The 22,714-nt window shown below is 35.1% G+C and overlaps 2 protein-coding genes across 5 annotated transcripts in view; one reads left to right on the plus strand and one right to left on the minus strand.

Annotated features, from left to right (window-relative positions):
* LOC129000018 (sal-like protein 3) overlaps positions 1 to 22,714 on the plus strand; it is a 118,293-nt gene that overhangs the window by 41,344 nt on the left and 54,235 nt on the right. The gene's annotated exons all lie outside the window — the stretch shown is intronic.
* On the minus strand, positions 1,823 to 5,090 carry LOC129000020 (uncharacterized). The gene is made up of 3 exons (XM_054426866.1): positions 4,817 to 5,090; positions 4,076 to 4,151; positions 1,823 to 2,121 (listed from the first exon to the last, which is right to left on the minus strand). The coding sequence occupies exons 1-3, from the start codon at positions 5,053 to 5,055 to the stop codon at positions 1,867 to 1,869; spliced, it is 570 nt and encodes a 189-aa protein (XP_054282841.1). The 5' UTR covers positions 5,056 to 5,090; the 3' UTR covers positions 1,823 to 1,866.

Raw genomic sequence — 22,714 nt, forward strand, 5'->3', positions numbered from 1 at the left:
GCTCTAACCAATTGACCAGTCACGCCCCTCTGAGTACTCTGAGTCACGAAATGATTGTTTAACAGGATTTGAACCCGTTATACCAAGACAAATGTGGCAGACCTACACTGTAAACTACTAACCTCACTTCATAGCAAATTAAATGGTACCAATGTACCTACAATGCAAACTTACTGCTTCTCAGTCGAGTAAGGCATAATTATGATATCAAAAAGAAGAAAACACTTTTTTTAGGAAGACTAACAGTATTTATCAAAATAGTGCAGTATCATTACCAAAATGAGCCATCAAGGACATACAGGTGTGAATGTTGAGGGGTGGAAGTGTTAATATCGGTGGTGGGTGGAGGGGTAGGGGTACCGAAGCCCCCCGCGGGAAACCCCAGATGTGCGCCGTTATTTAATATTTCCCAGATTGCGTGGTGTCAACAAATATTGGATTATTCTGATGATTTCTGCGCAGCCCGCATCCCCCCCCGTGTCAAATTCCTTCAATTAAACGACGTTCCTCCCCTTGTATTTACTCTGTCCACGTTTTTCTTTTACCCTTCGTAATCGATCGCCGTTTTACAAGCTCAAGTTTTTACTTGTCGTTTAAGCTCTCGAGGAATTTCAATAGTTTTATGATGAATTATTTTGGCCATTTTTGCATTATTCTATGTATACTGTATTTATATATGTGTATAGTAAATTTACTTTTACTAGGAAAAGTATATTAAGTTTTTACATTATCAATACATTAATCATTTAAGACTGCATTACACACTAGGGTTCGTTTTTGAATCCGAATTGGAATACAGGGTGAGCGGAGAATGGAGTTAGATCAGTGTAGATTTTTATCGGCTAAGAGCACCTGTTTATTTAGCCAAAACCATTTATTTTATTTATTTTTTATTTAGGCCTACCATTTATTTATTTATTTAGTCTAAAGATCAAGAACAGATGTTTCGACTATCAAAAAGCTACTGACTTCTCAGAACCAGCGAACTTCTAATTATCTGATACAATATTGTATACCAATAATCGAACGCAGCCTATTTGAGTCAATTCATAAGGATTTACTCACGCATTGCTATGGTATAACGTGCACACGACATAGTACAACTACGTACAAATCTCTAATATGTAATACAATACATAACATATTGACAGTACAGGTTTGACCTTACAGACAGGACAGACGTCGCTCATTTCCGATTTCAGTTTCGGAGCCGGACTTTCACAGAAACGCCAAATTCGTCCGTGAGAAAACAAACGCTACCGCCATATATCATAAGGCCGGGCTCCCATAAACACATAAATCATGCCATTCCCAGAACCGAACATCGCGGCAAGCTACAAAGTCAGCCCGGGAATGTCCCTGGTATTTTTTACATGAGCAATCCATATTCTAAGGTAATTTACACATAAAGGCAGGGTTGTAAAACTTTCTAATGTCACTGTGATATAGAGTGCCTTTGGCATAGTTTCCCTTGTCGGAAAAGTTCTAAAGTAGTATGGAGATTTTATAAAACCCACCTTATGCTAAGATGTTATCAATTACAGTATGTAGAACTTTGATCAAACCATGTTTTAGTTAAAAATATAATGAGAACCGTCATTTCCGAATTCACTTAATTTGTTTTTGAATAGTGATCAAAATGAATAACAGTTTTAGAGAGTAACACAGTGGATAACCCTTAGCTGCTTACTATAAATTAGCCTCTTCAGTTTATAGTAAAGTTTTCAAATGATTTCACAACCAAACTACCTCTTTTGGCAAAAAAACCTATCAAATAAAAAAAAAATCTCCTAGTAGTAAATACTCAACAAAAACACTTCACTAATCTTTCGGAATTGTGTTTTAATCAACAATTGAAGAGTGTGTTTACTGGCTAGCAGTTTGAGGACATCGGCATTCATCCCCGTATCCCACGGCCGCTGTTACTGCAGGAACTCCTGTCTTCTGTACAGGGACTCCCAGGAACGGTTCGCACCTCGGGAACGGGGTGATCCTACAGGAAGGTGACCCTCGGCACCTGGGGAGTCTACAGTCGTCCTGGAGACCGTTCCTCTTGATACACTCACATCCACTAGCTGTCATCTGACTCGCGATGATCTTGTAGTTGTCGTCGTTGCCAGACTGTCAAAAATATGGATTTAAATAATAAATACCCCCGCCGCAGCAAACCTGCAGACTAAGCGAATTTCCATTTGCCTGATTGGATTTACACTAAAATATCTCCTTAAAAATATCACATTTATTCCCTATTTAAATAGAATCAGTTTAACACATAGTTAGGTTTGCTGCAACAGGGAGGGTGAAAGTGTTTTTTTATGAAAAATGTTAATAGTTAGTAAGAAATAAAAACATTTTCCAAATTTGGGCAAAACATGTTAATAAACAAGCAAACTACAACAGTTTACTTATTCTCCATAAGAATAACATGAGAATTTTAAATTTACAATTTTTTGGAATTTTCTCCGTAACCATTAGGCGCATTATAACGCTTCAATATACTAAATTATTTGTTTTTTTAAGCTCTACAAAATTGTTTGGAAAGAAATTGCAAAATTTTATGTTTTTTGGGGCAAAAATGGGAAAAACCCATTTTTACCCCATAAAAGCCCCCATAAACCCCCGTTCCCATGGTCCAATCATGCTGGTTCGCGAACTCGTTCGAATAAACGTAGGTTCACAGGTTTGTACCAAATTTCATTAAAATCGGATCATTTTTGCTCGAGTTATCGCGCTAACGGACACATATATATATATATATATAAATATATATATAAATATATATAAATATATATATATATATATATATGAATTTGAACGGATGGTGTTTTTGGCCTCTAGGGACCTCAAAACAAAAAAAAAATCGGTCCCGGGTCCAGGTCTTACCATGAGTACTACGGTAATAGCTTATTCCCTATATGGGAAATTCGCTAAAACTGTACTTTTATGTTTTTTTTTGTTTTTAGGATTACTAGCTTACATCTTTTGTAGGGCACGTAATGATTCCTGCTTTAAAAAAAATAATCGCGTTTGTAAGACACTTTGCAGTAAATTTGTTTGAACAATATGTTTATGGTACTTTTCATCGTTTCTGCTGTTACGGGACGTTGCAATATTAGCGTTTGTGTTATAATAATATTTTCTGTCAACAGATCTGCGTTATATGGTTGGGACTGAATTAACTGCAACTTGATAATCGGCCACACACCCGAAAATTCAACGTTAGAATTTGTGTCATACATTACTTAATTCGAACCTAAATTGTACGGCTGTAATGTAACCCGAATAATAGTTACTATTGTATTGATCCTGCGGTACAGAATTACGTAATGTTGTGATTACAATAAGAATGATCAGCTATTACGAGTGACCCCAAAAGAAGTTTTAGGAGGAGGATTTTCTTTTCATCCCTATATCTAAAAAATCTGCAATTAAAAAACTATAGTAACGGTATGTCAATTTAGAAGTAACTCCTATAATACGTTTATTTGATTAACACTCAGTACTCCTTCTACTTGCAGGCTGTGTCTTAAGTAAAATTGCAACCAATCTAAAACTGAAAATCAAATATAAATGTGTTTAGAAAGTTTCTAATACATTTTTAACCCCTACCCTACTGAGACCTGTACACTAATGTGGATTAGGCTTTATCGTTGATTTTAGAATAAGTATATACACTCTCATAAACACCAAGATAAGCAGGTATTTAATGTCCAATTGGTGTAATAAACTGGACAGCTGCCCGGGATTAATATTAATGAGTTGAAATTGTCGGGATTCCTTGAAGGTGTTGGGAAGGGCAGATGCTATCGGCTTTCAGTGTAAATTACTATTAACACCTGCGACAAACTCTACACTGAATATCATTTAATATTGTTCATAAATTACATGTAATCTGTTAATTTCTCATTGTTTAGTGACAATTTATGTTCACTTTGATTTAGACATCCCTTATTATTTACAGTATTCACTTGTTAAAACTAGGCTTGTAACTTTCTGAAGTTGTTATGTGGACTTGACCAACTCTTAGTTGGTCGTGTGGTACATTTAATATGTTGTAGGTAGTACAATTAATTACCTTATAAACTCCAAACCTGTAGGGTCCAGGGGTGTTTTCACAAGTGGTCGATGTGTCCCATTCTGGACAAACTGGACTGAAAGTAAAATTACAAAATTTAAAACTTATCAAACCTGTTGTTTTACTAAACTGACGCTATTAAACATTGTTTAATAAAAGATACTCGCGAGATCTTGCATATAAACATTTGTAAATCTAAAGCCAGCTAAGAATCAATCCCTAGAATAATTAGAACGACTTAACTCGATTTTTTCCCTAATAATTGGCGTTTATCTTAGCTGAAACGAATACACTATTATTGCATAATACAAAGGTGAGGTGAATTAGAGATATTCCTCGTCTTAGATAGATTATTTAACTAAACGACATCCAACATTCTCCATCCCCAATCCTTGGACTTTACTTGTACAGTTCCACCCCTTTTCCTTTTGGTTTTGACAGACGTTTTTGATACATCATTTTCAGTTACCCTGAAATTTCCTAACAGTTTTCCTAAAAAAACATCCCATCCATCTGTTTAACGTCCTGTAATTTCTTTAAATTCAACAGTGTCCAAAACGATTAATTTTTACTATACATTTCAGGCAATGTTCCTGGGTTCCTTTTGCCTTTTGACACGATCTCCCAGTCTCTTTACCATTTCTAGTCCTGAAGTTTCCTTCAGTTTTCATTACAATATCCTACCTACTTGTTTAGAGTTCATTTTCCTACTGGATACTGAAGAATTATTAAGTATCCTACCTGTTTACATGCTCGTCCACCAGTTTCTTCATCATCTGCAGAACACACCGGCGTTTCTGTGACATCATATGACACGCATCTTCGTCATGACCTTTCGGTATCTTCTGACACCACTTGGTTCTGTCCAGCTGATTGCAAATCTTCATGTCCTTGATGCCCGAAGGTTTGCCCTTGGTTTTTGCCGCTGGACTTTTAACACCCCCATCTTTGTTCGTTGCCCACTTGCTGTCGTCACACATTATGAATTTTCTTGGAAGTGTTGGGTGTGAATGTTGTGTTCTTGAATTTTAGTGATTTCTAAATGTTTTTACGTTGCCATAGTGTTGCAAAGTATTTAAAATTATGAATGTAGTCAATAAATCGTATTTGTTTAATACATTCCAAGTACCCAAGGCAAGGCCCCTGGGTTCATCGCAGTATGTCCTGTAGTATATTGTTTCAACTCGTCACGGATCCATGGCTATTCAGGGTATTCATAGCTGATATGTTATTTGCTGGGCGTTTCGCATGGGCTGCAGCCTTGGATTCGTTTTGTTTCTGCTCTTCATCATTCGATCCCACAACTGGTGTTTGTGTTTTTACATTTTTTTGGGGAATTTTGTGAGAAGAACTTTGAGCTTCTCTAAAGGAACCTATTGATTCAATTCTATATGGTACGTCAATGTCTATAAACTTTTATTTTGGGTTTTGTTTTTGTTTATGATTCCTTTTAAATTAGTTGTTTCAGATTCTTCACCAAAATCGGGGAAACGAATAATTTTTCTCTACGTTACGTTAATTTGTAGTTAACTTATTCATGTGTTTTTGTGCTGTTGATTCTTCTAAAACAATCAGGCAGGCTTCAACCATTCTTCAACTTTCAGATTTAAACTAAAACATAGTCCCATTATTATCTCTGAAGTAGTAACCTGTATATTCATTTCCCTGCAAAGCAATATTGATGTTTATGCCTCCTTTACAGTGTTATTCAGCGAATTTATTGACATTATATTATCAAAGTTTCTTTTTACAACCGAAACCGTTTGGACTCGATTGATTAAATTAACTAATGTCTAGTGATTAGGCCTATATTCTTTCTCCCTAGACAATATCTAACATCCCTGTATAGCCTTATTTTTTGTAGTATGATGATTCATCTTCTATAAATCAATTTCAAAATTCCAAATTAAAAATTCAGTTTCTCCATCCGAACTGGCGGACTTCAGTCTTGAATATTCCACGAACCTATCGTTATTTACCCCCAACAAAAGTTGTAACTTTCCCTTCGTGAAAGGGTAACACTTGTCCATGTCTAACGCCCATTCAAGAAGACCACCTACCACCCCCCCCCCCCCCCCGCCAATAGCGCCCTAGGTGCATCGCGGGGCGCCCTAGGTGCAAAAGACGCAAGGTGCTGTCTTTCCGGGATCTGTTTTTGTCCGACATTTTCCCCGAACGGTCACTATACTTACAAGGCCGCTCCGTGATTTACTAGGGTCTGTCTCTACGCGTTTATCTCGTGTTATTTTAGTATTTCGAGTCATTGTTAGTTTTACGCGGCGCGTTTTTGTCAGCGTAAATCAAACCAGTCGAATAGTTGGGTTTATGTTCGAGTTATAGTTTTGTCTTCCGCTCCAGGGACATTTACTGTGACAAAGTCTGTTGGAGGTTTCAAACTATTCTTGATGTTCATGATCCTGATTCTTTTAGTAGATCGTAGGGGAAATAGCCTTGAAATGCACTGGATATTTTTACATAAAACCAGTATGGGTTCATTTTTTATCTGTATGGTTAGATTCTTAATTTTCAGAAAACTGTGATGTTTTACTCGTAGATACAACGAAACATATAATCGAATTTACATATAAATCCTTTTGAGGGACACAGACTTCTGTTTGTGTACCGGTAGATGTTTGGTTATGAATGAAACACAACTATAAAAAAATAATACTTTTATGTTTAATTCCTGAAGGAAAATGGTTAGTATTAGTTTACTGTTCAGTTCACACAGATATTCAAAATTCTACGTAAACATCTAAATACATAAACTACCAATCGAACTTATAACTGAAGGAAATTAACGTAATCCAAAACACTTAATACCAGTTAAAACGTTATGTTTACACCACCCCTTCAACCCCAAAAGAATCTCAGCCAAATTTCGACTCTGTACACATTATAGGATCCAACAGGCAATAAATCATTTTTAAAAGACTTGGCGCTGAGTAAACGTGTACACAGGCGAGCAGATGAATAGAGACTTTGTCAACAGATATTAATATTTGAGGCGTCAGACGGTAACTCATCTCCAACACGATACAAATTACTGTTAAGCGCCAGTATGACGAATGTGACAGCTGCGCGGCGCTTGGACTACAGCCAATCAAGCTTCGCGGCGCTTTAACTCTCATTGTTGGTTAAAGCAGCACTTTACGCTTTTGAGGGTTAACCTGGTAGGGAGGCAACTTGGGGCAACTTTATTACACTATAAATTATTTTTAGATACAAAGTACTTGAAATTGTACTTAGGTCGGAAAGATTGTATACCTTTCATCCACCACAAAACATATTACATTGACTTTTGGCTGAATAATTAATAATATTGTTAAAAGAGCCTTAGAAAAGAATACTTTTATTCAATTGTAATAGGTTTTGTGAATAATTTTATCAAATATTTTTTCTGATAAAGTAACGTATTATAAATTAATTTTTCGTTATTTGCGCCTCATATGCGTTCTACTGATCTGTTATCGTCACTTCTATACGGAATATACTTATTTCCCACCGCACTACTTGCAGTTCCAGATGGTATAGCCACTAAGCCATCATATTTACTTCACGATTGGCTATTGAAGCCCAACACGACTCTTGACATAGACACTGGTTCTTTCTGCAGTTTTTCCCCGGTGAAAGTTCGCATCCCGTATTGTCTGTAATGAAAAGTATAATGAAGGGAAGTTGAGTGATGTGAAATATACCTCTGTGACTGACGACTCTCTCGACTATAGACCCGCCTCAGGTCAACTTCTGGTTGACTATGAAGTCTATTTTCTTAGACTTGTAATGAATCGTATTCAATTTTGTGCTATTCTTACATGTTTGAGAAAATTATTTTCACTTGTTTACTGGTTTGAAAAGTCGAATTGTCTTTTAATATTGAACTGGAAAGTAAATGTATATTACATCAATCTTAGAAAGACAGGATGAAAAAACTGTAAGAGAGTTTTTTCTTTATTTGTTATAATAAAATAATAAATTATATTTTCCTTATTCCTCAGGACACCCATTCATTTGCTATAAAGATCGAATTACATTTCGTAGTAAAAGATTACTTTCATTCACATTTTTTTCAGTTTTATTTATCTTGTGACAGAATAACATATTTTTCTTGGTCATAGTCGACTTCCAATTGCATAGTTTCTTCCTAGTTTCATCTAACCATACTATTTTTGTTTATACATTACGTCATTCACGTTATTATAGTTCTAAAACGGTCCAAACCTTCCAAAGATGTTGAGCTAGCATTATAATCAATGACACTAGCAATGTTAAGAGTCACATATTCCTCCAACTCTTCTCAACCTCAGCCTCAGCCATGTTGCCGATGTGAGAATTAGCAACAACCGGTTTTGGTGTGTGTTGAATAAGTATTGTGCAGTAGTGTGAGAACGTTAGCGGTCTACCTTTTAATGTATAAATAAGATCGATTGTTTTAATTGTGTTCTGTTTTCTTCGCCCTATGTAAATTGCTGTATATTTTAAATTAAAATTGTCACTATATTGTACTAAAATTTAAAGTTATATCATGCAAATTTTGCGTTAAGCGTGTTTTACAATTACCAGTTAATTAGTTTCTTGTTGTATACGTTCTATACTAAACACAGCTAGGCCTACCCTCCTAACTGCATGTGAATATAAATATACTATATGAATAGTATAAAGTAAACATAAATAAATTAATGATAAATAAATAAAATACTCGTTTACCCAAACACGGAAACAAAACAACGAACTCAGAACTTCCCGTCGGTTCTAACGTACAGATCGGATGATGTTCCTCTCGCAGATAGTGTTGATTGTTGAACATGTGTTGAAGTTATCAGTAGAGGGTCAACGGGGTCAGGGGTTGAACCCTTTAATCAAAACCACCCCACACAACCCTCTATGTACCGAAGGGTGTCCTATGTCTTCACTAGCCCCCGATATGACATATGAACCTATTAATTTCCAATTTCACAGTTAAGTAATTGCTTGTTTAACAATCAGAAAATGAATGGGGATGTGCGGGAGGTATGGTGATTTAAAGGGGTGTAATGGTAGAATTTTAGTCATGGGTTATTTAGCAATTATGGTATGAGGAATTACATTATCTATTGTTTGGTCTAAAAATAGGACGTTATTCTTTAGAAACCCTGGTGGGAATCCAAAACAACCTTAGAAATATTGGTGATTTCATGAACATTACATTTACGAACATTAACGTGTTAATTTATGTTGTATTATTTTAATATGCATATTAAATGTTACCTCGTTACGTGTTATTTTTATTTAAGTTCCCTAATTAATAGTAGTGTATTCAAGTAAGATTATTTACGTGGCTTTGTTGAGGGACTAAGTTTAGCCGTTTTAGCCAGTACCATATCAAAGCCTAATGATCAAGGGACAGCTATTTCCAACGAACCAACAAAAAACTACGGTACTCGATGATTTGCTGATGATTCTTTTAACATGGTGATCGTAGTCAAAAACAAAACTTCCAAATGCGTTTCAGTACATTCTACACTCATCATTTACTCATAGTTATGTTAAAATACGCACCGTTGTGGCCTGTCCTTTCTCAATGTATTGGTAAACTATATTCAGATTGTTTACAGCACACCAAACTTTAAATTTAATTCTTCTAATCACTTTACATTATGTAGACTATTATTAGAATCATTACAGATCAGAACCTTTTCACCATGACTGTTCATTTCAAGCTTCGTTTCAGGTACCGGGGTCATGACTCCGCCCCTCCAATACAATACAATACCACGTTCATTTCCATCGATTATGACAACATCGAAAAAGTATTTGATAAACGCAAAATCATTCTACATTTAGACACCCCGACTTTCCGCATGCAGCGTATCTCTCGTCATCCGCTGAGGGTGGTCTAGGTGGGCTAATAATCTTAAATCTGTAGGGTCGCGAGTCAGACAGACAGACAGACAGACAGACATCGCGTCGCGAAACGCTCATAATTTGCCACCCCATTACCTCCAGTCTGGGGATGTAAAAGATAAGGCGGGGAAAAAACAAGATGAATTGCCAAAGAAATATGCGCCACAGCAAATATTGCTTTCTGTAATTTAATTAAAGACGAAACATGAAATATTTCCTCTTGGGGCATGTTTTATTTGCCTGAAGGTTTCAACCCCTGTGTATTTTCAGGGGTAATAAATAGTAAACGATGCGTACAATTAATATTTTAACTTTATTAAGTGAAATAAGTAGGTAAAATAAATTAGCTTTATCACAATAAATTTGATGTCAATAAGCAATTAAATTTTTTCACTAATGACGTAATAGAAGTAAAAAACTAAACATGAAACATATCATTTGATCCCGATCAATAATATGCTGATAACCAAATACATTTTTACACCGATTACGTTATGTAAGTGATAAAATGTGTTTTATACTATTCGGTCCCAATTAATTTGACTGATAATTAGCTATTACATTTTTCCACCGATGACGGTTATAAATGGATCCATTCGGAATGCAAATCATAATTAACTTTGTTATAATCGGAAACTAATTTCACTAAACTCGCATATTTATCGTTCTAGCGTCGACCGCAATTAGATCTATGTGAAATGATTCCGATCTCGTGTATTTTATGTTACTCAGGCACATAAAATACATATTGTGAAAAATAATTTATTCCTGTTGTTATACAATGGATGACTTAATAAGAGCTATAAAGTTTTACGATTATTAGTTTAAAAACTATTGAAAGTCATTATAAATTAATTTATAATGTAACCTTTTTCAAAACTAGACGAAGAGGTGGACTTTTAAAATTTGTTTAGCAATGGAAACATTTTAGTAAACATTGATATATCTTGAATTATACATTACATTTTGTACTATTAGGTTAGTATAATTTTTGTAATAACACAAACTAGTTTGATTTATTATATTGTATTTGTACTTGTTATTTGTATTGTATTTCCTGTTTTTTACAAGTGCCTATACGTGTGCTACGAGTACCTAATTAAGTGATATTATTTTTTTGGGGTTTCTTAATTTAATAACTGTTTCTCTCGTATTTTGTGATATCATACACAAATATCGTTGTTACGATAGGTATCCAGATACACAATGTGAATAGAAACTTGGGCTTCAGTTTACAAAAACAGAACTGTACTAGAATAAATTACCAGCAAACACCAAAAACTGCTGATAATGAAAAGCTCACTTTTTCCAACAGTAAGACCTACTATTCTATGAAAAGTATTGCACCTATGAGTGTACATTATACAATATTAAAATAAAAACAATTATTTTTCTTACTAAATATTTTTAAAAATTCACTATATTTTTATCATTTAATCTTCTTAAACGTCATATTCTCTGTTGCAGGTAAGCTGAGTTCAAACCGAGCCCGAATCCTTGTACAGTATCGATGTTTGGTGTTGAATTCTCCAGGTAGGGGTTTTTGGTATTTATAGACATATCGAGCCATATGGCCAAACAAACGCATATATCTGTTTATTCCCAGAAAACTTTGGATTCCACTCCGAAGCGCCTTTAATGTTTCCAAAACGCTCTTTCAAACACACTCGCTGTGAAAATCTACTAATAAAAGACGTATTTAGATTGAAAGTCGTAATCTGTATTGATAATTTAGTTGTGAATTGATGATAAAACAGGTGTTAGAATTGGATCGTAATAAGAGTATTATTTGCAACCAGCGATCGAAATGAGTAAAGTGTTATCTAATACGGGCTTGGTTTTTATCTTTCACATGTTGTATATTTGTAGCGCATTAATTTATTTTGTATTGAGTAGTCATACGTCACAACAGTATACATTTAAATATTGGACTAATTCTGGACTAGTATATTTCGTTCGTATTATATTTTGTTAAGTTTTCTGTTCAATATTTATTTAAATATTTTGTTTATAGCTGTGTTGATTCTTTTCTTTGTTGCTATTTCTATAGTTTTATAATTTGTTTTATTATTACTTTCCTTATTTTGTCGTTGTAATTTCTCTACAACGGAAAGATAAAGTCAACTAAACTACTGTAGATTGCTGAATGGATATACTGTTATAATATCTCCTATATATGTTATATCTCTTAACCAGTAGGTAGGCAATCCCATCTTGAGAAAAGTTATTTTGTTATGTTCCCCCATCCCATCATATCGTTCAATTCTACACTCATGTTCCGGTTGTTGTCTCTCTGTTTAAGCGTAGTGATAAAAACTGTATATTAAATAATTATGTTTGTTTTTCCAAATTTGTTTTAAATTTCACACGGAAAATCCTATTAAAAATATTTCTCAAAGTAGCTACATTTGCCATAAGTGTTTCAACTGGTATTTCCGATCCTGTACATGACTGCACTTTCCCCCATTACCTTCAAGTCTGTATTTCGCCGTTTCCACATCCAAAGACAAACACCTCACGACCCACGAAGGAGGCGGGGGAACGATAGCCCATCGCTTCTCAGAACTCCGCTTTCGATGCGCACGAACGATACGGATAAACTAATTTGTGTAAATTAGCTCAGTGAAGTCGGATACCGATCTGGTAAGTCCTATTTACGATTTGAACACTTTTGACACTTCCCGTATACACTATGCATATCAAGTTATAGTTAATCGAGGGAGAGCTCTCATTGGCCGGCTAATTGTGCAACAATGGCTAAGGAAATTAAATATTCCGTCCAATATGCAGCCACCCTTATCCACTGCTTCCGTTAGGCTTTGAGCCGATGTCGTGTTCGCGTTAGTCTTATCTTCGACGTTACAAATTATCACGAGATAACGTCGGGGTAAGTAAGTAATTAATATGGTCCCTAGTTTTGGCTATTTGCATTTTTAAGTGATCGCTGTGTTGGGCAAACAAACTGGCGTAATTTGAATGTTTTGCCTTGACAGTTGAGATTTAGATATCCTGTGTTTACAGTAGTTGATTATCCTGTAGTTTTAGCGGGAGTTCTCCTATGATGAGTAGGTTCTCGCCTCATTTTTGTGGTTATGGGAAGGTGGAGCAAAGACAAAGGTATCTTCATTATCATTTAGCTGAGTGAATGGTGGTTTTATGGATTTTAACCACTTTAACTATACTGACAGAGTACTTTGCTCGTATGTTTGCTGTATGACAATAGTTTCGTAATAAATTATGTTCATCACAGAAAATCTTTGTTTTTTAAACTGGCCAGTACTTAAAATATACTATCTAAATTTCGAACAACTTTGATTAAGTTAGTGTTATAAATTTGTACATTTGTACAATTTTTCTTGAAGGTTTTTCTCAATATTTTCGAGAATTCTGTTGACAGTTTCATTCTTCTTCAAAGACAATAATAAATTAATCAGCACTTATTTTTTGTGTCCTTGACTTCATTGTAAGCCACCAAAACGTGCACTTTGTTAAACATGTAAATAACCATGGGTTTACCAAACGTAGCCCAAACCTTCGAAGTTCAACAAACAGCTCTTTATTCACACCCTGCACTTCATTTGCAGTAGAAAGTTGTTCACAGAAGGGATCATTTCTCTCATTTCTCACCGTGACACGAGTCAAAACAGAAACAATATTTTCCAACTCTCGTCATGCTCAAATGCGACCCTCCGAGGGAGAATTCCTCGACGGGGAGTCAAGGAAATAAATAATAGCGGATACTTAGAACCATCAATCGTGGCGAAAGTGGGGTTCATTAGTCATTAGTTCTCGTCCGTCAACGAAATCATAGGCAGGGTAAACAAAGTGCGCGGGCATATCTATTGATTTTGCCCCCACACCTGCCCAGCGTGCCCACTGCTGCCCCTAAATCACAAGTTGCTCGCCACTATTGTCCAGGTGGCTTTTGTGTTTTAAGATGTATTGTATGTTTTTTAAGTTGTAACATGAAGTTTTTAGTGGAATTCGAGGATTGTTTTAATCTTTTGTGAGGGGGGTTTCAGTTGTTAGGATGTTGTTAAAATGATTACAGCGCTTAAAAATTTGACAAACCTTGGAGAGTAGTTTGTTCCTGTCTTGACTGGTTACAAAAATACCTGTCCCTTTAACTTATTTTCGTAGCGATAATGTTTCGAAACTTTGAATTCAGAAAAAAATCTTACTGTTCCTTTCGTCATCGACGTTCTAGACTTCTAAATTTCATATTACTGTATCTCAGTCGAACATTAACATCATTTACCCTAATAGTCAACTATTTAACATTTATTTCGTTACCATATACAAATATTGAATATTTTACATCTGAGATTTTACTGGATATCTATTGTCTTGCATATGTGTCTTGGATATGTGTGGTCTACTATTGTCTTGTATACAAAGTAAACATCATAATGATGAAAATCTTTGTCCAAAAGGAACATCATAACGAGCCAATCTGAAATTGTGCCAGTGCTTACAAGTATATTTTCTGCATTAAATTATTTTGTTATTACGATAGTTAATGTGAGATGTAACTTAAAATATGCTGGTCCATTCTGTTCTATCAGTTAGGTGTGTTTAAAAACTCGGTACATTCGACAGAAATTAGTAATTCGCCGTGCTCAATCATGTATCAAATTAACGTCGATTTTCAGTTCAAACCTACAACCTAACACGGATGCAATGTATAGTATCGTAGTCAACGATTCCACAACTGTTTATTTAACACCTATAGGTGGCCTACATGGTGAACTATGATATTGCCATTATACTTGCAGAACTGTACACAATGGTAGCAATGTGTTGGTGAAACACTTTGTATCTCAAGCGCCCCGATCATGTGAGTATATTAACATAAATACATATTGAGACCTCCTCACTCTGGTTTGCTTTATGCCTGCTTCTGCCCATTCGCATTCAACACCGTTCGTATAATTCTGCCTGATTTTCATTGTTGCGATTTTCAAAGAGTCGACAACACGTGTTTTGATTTACGCATTTCTATTTTTGCATTCGATTTGAAACTTTTCTTTGGGTCTTGGAATTTCTCACATGGTTCGTTTTGAATCGATAAACAAATTGTGCTTTGATTCAAGTAAATCTCACAGTAAACTAACGCCTTATACTACTTACTTAGATACACAAGTAGACTTATTATTCTAGTGTTAAATGTAGAAACTTATTTTGCCCATAAGCATAACAAATCTTTCTTTGAGTACATGTAGAATCTATGGCCATACATGTATGCCCAATAACAATAAAATAAAAAAAAACACATACCAAAACACACAACGAAATTATGAACGTTACATTCCCGACTTGGACTTGTTAAGTGTTCGCAATCAACTCAATATACAAACAATAACCATTGTTTATCTGCAATAACATCATGACCCAACATTCCGCGCCTCATACATTCAGCATTCAGCATTCCGCGAGTGAATGTTCGACAGTAAATTGCATTCTGCCGTAATGAAACTGATTCTATATTTCAGCAGAACGTTTATAACGCCGCTAAAATTATATTACGTATACAACCGACAAAACGACATTCCTGTAATTGTTCCTGATATTAGTTTGACTGTTATTAACCTCGGATGAAGTTTATGAAACGTATTCACGATATATTGTGATTTCAGTATGTGTTTGTTAAAAGGGGGTGGGGATTATTTCAAAAAGAATACATTTATCACATTTCTTTTGTCATTAAAATAGGATAACTATACCAAATGGTTTGGACCGTTATTTTAAAAAATCGTAAAAAAATGTGAAAAGCGTGGATCTTATACAAAAAATGTGGATACATAAAAATATTGGTCTTTTGCCCCGGTGAGTGGGGTATAAATCCATGTTTATCCATGTTGTTGTTGTGTAAGTGATAGTGACATGACCTAACTATGCAAAACCCATCAATATATTAATGTAAAAAAATATTTGAAAATAAATAAATTTGTGTAACTTACTAAAATATCCCAAACCATAACCTTTAATTGTCCGATTATTACTCCAAACAAACAAACAACAAGTCAAGGAAACAATTTAACCAACTAGTTGAGTAACTAAGTAGCAACATCCGGTGTAACAAATCTACCAGTATAATACAACGTCTAATCAGGGTGTGCAAAAAGCGTGAAATTTGTTTGAGCAATAAACCCATAAACAAGATGTAAGTTCCCTCCCAGAGGGAAGGGTGTCAAAACGGAAACGTCATAATGTGATCTGGCTACGATAGCGCCCCTGGTGTTATATTTAATAACCAGCACGCTCGTATAATGTCTTGCGTGCAACAAACATTGTTGAAAACACCTGTAATTGAGTGGGGAGTGGTTATGTTTTGTGTAATTGGTTGAGTTGGTTGTAGTGGAATACTTATGACTTAGTGGCAGACATCATTCAATAAACTTGTAGGAAACATATGTAATTGAGTGAGGAGTGGTTATGTTTTGTGTAATTGGTTGAGTTGGTTGTAGTGGAATACTTATGACTTAGTGGCAGACATCATTCAATAAACTTGTAGGAAACATATGTAATTGTGTGAGGAGTGGTTGTGTTTTGTGTAATGGTCGAGTTGTGGTTGTAGTGGAATACTTATGACTTAGTGGTTGACGTCATCCAATACTTGTAGGGTAATTGGTTAATAAACTTAAGATTATAGTTGAATACTTATTACTATTGAGTATTCTCAATAAACTTAAATATATCTTTTACTTAATTGGCTAAATAAAGGGGACCACCAGTTGGTTATATTTCAATACTTTTGACTTTTGGTTTATCATCTGACCTAATTATGAAGGACCAATAATCGATAGCCTATTATTGATTGGTTGACTTGAATGTCTTAGTAATATTCTTGTGTATGAATTGATCGATTAATCTTATAGGTAATGCCTAAAATTTAGGGAGGATAAGTAGTAATGTATTCATCAGTAATCGGTTAGTTAATTTGTGGGTTGTAGGTTGGGTTGTAGTAGAATACGTATAGGCTAGCTAAGAGGTTTTTTAATTTGTTAAATTATATTATGCGTACCAACTAAGCCGATTAAAACCATAACCTTTTGTTCAACAGAACAACAAAAATAACAACTTAACAGACTTAAAACGGTGTAAGCTTTATAAAGCAGTCATAACAATTAGTTATATAAATACTGCATTACTTTAAGATATGAAATACAATTTCACATTGTAATTTTAACCGTCAACAACTACTATACACAGATGTAGTTTCAATGTCTATGGTATCCTAATTCAACTGACCTCATATCAACGGTTAAACATTCATTAATGGAACAATGACTTATCAATAACTAGTCAGCTTATTAATAATTAATGACTTCCGGTTTAATAATTAATACACGACGTTCATTTGAATTTGACATTGTAGTTCTATCAGCTTCGTCTACCTCTGAAACTTTGCTTCTCAACACTTTTCCCGTATTGTATTTTCATTGCGAGTTAATTGTCAAATGTTGCGTACACGGTCACATCATTTATTCTATTTGCGGTGTTGTCTATTCTCCAAATGGTTTTATATAATTATTTCATAATTTTCCGAACCAGTAATTTCTTAAATTTTTAAGTTTTCTTAAGTTGTAAAGTATAGTAGAAAGTTTTCTAAACTAAGGTAGATGCATAACATAATACAAACCGAAAAGCACGCATTAAGCATTACCATTACATTTTAAGCAAAATTTCAATATCCAAGAAGTTGTCATTAAATTTTAGGCATTCAATAAACAAGGAACAAGAATTTAATACCTATGACCTATCCCATGTCAAAAGCAACTCTAATTATCAAATGTAGAAGTCAAACATGATGCAACCTTTGATAAAACATGTGGAATAGATTTTAGGAACATTCAGAAATTGTTGCATTGAAAAATAAGAGTCGAGATAACTAATCTATAAAGGTAGATTTCCAAAATTACAATGATATTAATCCATGACATCATTCTAGAAATGCATAACAAATAGCAATACACTGTTGTACAAAATAATGCAAATAGGTCATATTACAATGCAAATACACCTTTTCACTTAACATTTTCAAAATGCATTTACAAATGTACCACTACTGATGACAAATATATAATTCACAACCAGTAAAAGTCAAAAAGCTCCATTTTCGCGTATGTAAAACAGCGCTCGGCCAGTGTGTGAATTATTCAATACATTCGCAATACAGTATTGACGTGAGAATACATGATTGCGTTTCGACGCTTCATTATTCATTATTCATACGGACACGGGACTACGGTCATTTTTATTTTTCAAAAGCGACAAGCGCGCCGGTGTTAACGTATCAGCATCAGAAGGGTTGCCACCCCTCCATCGCGATAAACCAAATTAACAATTCCTGATTCATCGCGTATGAAAAAGCCGGCGTGAGTTAAGCAAGGGCGGTTTGAGGGTGTTAGAGGGGTTGGGTGGTAACCAAAATATTTAACACTGATACTGTGTTTCCAGTAGCTTCCAATAACAATACTGTAGTAGTTTATACACCCATTCACACTACTATTGTTGAAATTATCTACAGTGTATAGCTAAAAGGTTTTGCTATAATGTAGTTATTGTTGAAGTTGTTTACTATCCTTCATCGAGCGAGTACTGAAGAGATTCAGAATACGAGAAAGAAATACATTTATCTGAAGCGGGTATTTATATGTTTAATTTTGGTTAGGTTTGAATGTGTTATCGTCGAAAATATGTTTTCCTCCTATTGTGAGTAGATTTATAATTTGTGCGTCACCTTTTTGCCATAATAACGGTGGATGTAAATACTTTGCAATTATTTTATTTATTTGACTTAAATAGCATAAGAGAATACAAATCATAGTCAACGAAACAACCTCCACACATAAACCGGCTAAACCCTTTAAATTAATTTTCTTTAGCTGACGCTATTATTCTAAAGTTAGTTAAGAGAACAATAAACAAAATTATTGAGCAACATCACAATGTCTATTCAACCTGGACATAAATCTTTAAGTTGTTTCCAGCATTCTAGCTCATAAAAAATTATAGTACCCTTATTCCCAATTCGTTCAAAGCCTTCACAACATAGTCAGCATTTTGCTGATCAAACTTTGGACTGCGTACACAAAAGAACCCGTTGATAAATCCACGAAGTATCTTTAATCTATGCACCTACCAAACTGACAAAGATCCAAATTGATGGCGGTTCCCATAAACCATGACATTACGTGCTCTAGGTGTCCGGTCACGGCAGCGTTATCTAAATAATAAACCCGAGTAAGGAGGGGAAGGGGGGAGGTTTATGTATCATGTAACACAACTTGCATGTAAATCTGTAGAAAGCAGCGCAATTAACATAGACCACAATGGTGGGTTTGATAAACGCAACGGAGAGATCAAGATGGCATGAACCGGACGCTACTCCGACCGCACGCGATTTGGTAGTCAGAAAACGTCGGCTTGAATTATGTTTATGGTGTTTTGCCCTGGTGAAACTGGACATAGACATATTTGCTATTTTCTCCGTTGATTTTACTAATAGATCTATAAAAGCAACGTACATTTAAGTGTGTTAAGTTTGCAAAATGTGGTCATGTTTCGTAAAAAAGTTCTAGCTTGAGAATAGTGAATAGTTTTTGTAGTTTAAACCGTGACCCAGCTGTCCATTTTTCCCAACTGCCGCTTTTTCATGGTCCGAACTTTTATGCGAAGATGTGTGCATAGTTTTGTTTGGAAGTTTACATAACTGGATATACTGTAATATCCCCTGTAACTCTCCTCACAACCTTTCACGGTTCCTCCTCAAATCTTCCTTTCGTCCTTCTCAGATCCTTCTCAAAGTAGAAAATGTCAATATTAATTTACGTGATATCGTGTTTGCAACAAACTCGTTTCTATTCTGTTTTGACATTTTTTACTCTTAAAATGTCGTTATTCACGTAAAGTTTTTTATAAGTGCATGCTCACAGCTCTTATAATCTTATCAATAACCGTCAGTTTACGAAGTACGGAATTTTACATACAAAATATGATTCCTACATTACCTCTTACACACTGATCATTCTACGTAATTGCACTACCGAAATAACCAACAAACGTTTTTAACCAGGTCAGACATGCCGGGCTGGCGCAGTATTGCTTAGTGAGCATTCTTCGAGTAGCGAGCATCGTGAGCATGTCAGTGAGCAACGCCCACGTGACTGTATGTGGGTCGCGAGTTTGAGCTGTTGTTAACACTAAAATGAAGGATTTCGGGGGGAACAATAGACAAAGCCCAACTGGACTACTATTCTCGTATGTTTGGAGTTGGACCACCACGGCCGGGCTGGTATCAACAACGACGCGATGCGCAATGCTCGAGTGAGCTGGAGAGTGAGACCAACCGTAGACAAATTAATGTCACGTGACAACTATAATTTCTGAGAAAAAATGTGTATTTTATATAACTGGGTAGTTGTTAGCTAATTGCCTTGGAATAGATAGTACTCCACTCCATTTCAGAAAGGTTTGTGAATAAGATCGACTGTTAATTTAAATAAAGTACCATGATCGTTTGAGATAAGTTTTTTTTTTTCAGTAGGAAAATACAGCTCGGGTTTGCACACATCTCACCTTAGATCCTCCGATGCCCCTTAGTCTCTTCTGCATCATTCTCATATATTTGTCTAATCCTCCTTATATCCTCCTCAAACCATCCTCCTGTCCACGTCATATCCTCCTTTAATCCTCCTCAGATCATCATCTTATTCTTAGATTTTCTCTCATACTCGCCGAGTTTTGCCTTACATCCTCCTTATACACTTCTTATGTCTTCTTCTCGTTTCATTTCGCTCCTCCTTTGATGCTCTTTTCTCCTTTCTCAGGTTTTCCTCAGATTATCCCATATTGTCTACAAATTCTTTTACATTCTCTTTAAATCTTCTGTTCACCCTCCTTAGATCCTTCTTAAACCAGCATAACATTATTCTTGCTGCTTATCATCCGGAAATATTCACAATCATTCTCTTTTCACAGCATCATCACCTCCTCCGTTACTTACATTCTTCTTCAATCTTCACTACAACATCGTTAGATCTTCACATCTTTTCCTTACATTCTCCTCCCATTCCTATTCACGCTGTCACTACCTTCCCCTACACTCCCCCAACATCCAACTCCGGCGTTTTACCACTCATAACCTTACATTCTTGTACATCCCACAACCCGGGTTACAGCTTCTATACCGAGATCGTCATTACGCCGTAAGACGTGTTGACGACTCCAAGAGTGCCAGGACTTGTCACATTTCATGCCCCCATAACAGAAAATACTCAAACAGATTTACGGGTCGCGACCAAACACCATATACCACTTTGTATCGGTCTTTACTGCCCTTTTAATATCTCCGAGTGGGTTTCGAGTATTTAGATAAGATGGTTATGAGAAATCCTCGCCGTATTTCATGAGCGAGGTCAGGGTCGTTTATTTGCTTATAAACCGGATAAGTATGTAGTACTTTGTGGCTTTTTATCGCGACTGACGTATGATCTAGTTGTTAATGTCGGTAAATAATGTGAGCTTTCAAAAGAACGTGTTAAGTATCAAAAATGTGTATAAGTAAATTTACATTGAAAATGTTTGCATGACCTTTGCTCTAGAGGTCGATAGGCCTGTAGTTTTAACAAACATGAGTTTTACCATTGACTATTGTTTTACTTACCTCAAAATAAGGCTTCCTAACGTAATTAATCTCAAAGGATTACAAAATGTTTGGTTTTGTGTTTTCAGCCATTTTCAAACATATTTCTAGAACGGTTTTGGCACTTATTTCGCTATTTCATTTTTGAGTTTGGCAAAGAGACACCAACGGGATACATCTAATTGGTTACATTGACATTTTTTAATAAAGGTTTTATATTATGAAGCATTCTCCAGTAAACAAAGTAATTTCCAGAACCATAATACGTAAGTAATTTGTACACCGTCTACTCGCCCCTAATCCAAACAAATAGTTAAAATAATTACTCAAAACTCAGAGCAAGTACACACATTTAACATCACTTCACAACGTATATGTGAAGTTGCTGTTCATACCAATCAAACTACCGTCCCATTTCCAGCATACGTCCGTTTTCAAAATGCTATCCGTGACCATGTGCCTACGGACGTGCTCGGGATGTCTAGGATGAGGTAGCACTGACATACTGACATCTGACGAACTGACAGCTGTTAAATAAACATGCGCAGTGCAACGCGGGTTTGTCGAGTATAGATACACTAACACCTGTTCATTGTTGTCTCTTTAAATATGGACTACATTGTTTCATGGTGGACTTTGCATTCGCATTACGGGTTAGATATAATATAAAATATTGATTTTGAAGTAATAAATCTAATGTTTTCTGATTGGACAGAATTGATTGTGTATTGTGTGTTAACGTAGAAATAAATTAGCAATCATTGAACATTTAACTAAAGAAGTTTTATTTTGTAAACAGTCTCAAAAATATCTACACAATTTTAGGTTAACATTTATGAACTACTATCGAAGCTATATATGCTTTTGATATATCGATAGGTAAATGTTAAAAAACACTAGTAAGTAAATGTACCAGACTATTTCATCAGATTAATTTTATTTAAGTGTCATCAATATATAAAACTCAACAAAATTACTATTCAAGATATTACGACAACAAACTGTATTAAACAATTTTAAAACTATAAAATTTATCAAAAAAAAATATTTAAATTGCATAGAAATTGATTTTAAGGCAAGGATTTTATAATCAAAAAGTAAGTATATTA

This window comes from Macrosteles quadrilineatus, unplaced genomic scaffold (genome assembly GCF_028750875.1).
Source record: "Macrosteles quadrilineatus isolate MER2022 unplaced genomic scaffold, UCM_ALF_1.0 Scaffold_8__2_contigs__length_117827958, whole genome shotgun sequence".
Lineage (NCBI taxonomy): Eukaryota > Metazoa > Arthropoda > Insecta > Hemiptera > Cicadellidae > Macrosteles > Macrosteles quadrilineatus.

Bases quoted from the DNA above. Each gene is read 5' to 3' on its own strand.
- LOC129000020 (XM_054426866.1), bottom strand. From the start codon at position 5,055: ATGTGTGACGACAGCAAGTGGGCAACGAACAAAGATGGGGGTGTTAAA. The intron at 4,152-4,816 runs GTAGGATACTTA...TTTTACTTTCAG, and splicing joins GTGGACGAGCATGTAAACAG to TCCAGTTTGTCCAGAATGGG. The intron at 2,122-4,075 runs GTAATTAATTGT...TATTTTTGACAG, and splicing joins ACAGGTTTGGAGTTTATAAG to TCTGGCAACGACGACAACTA.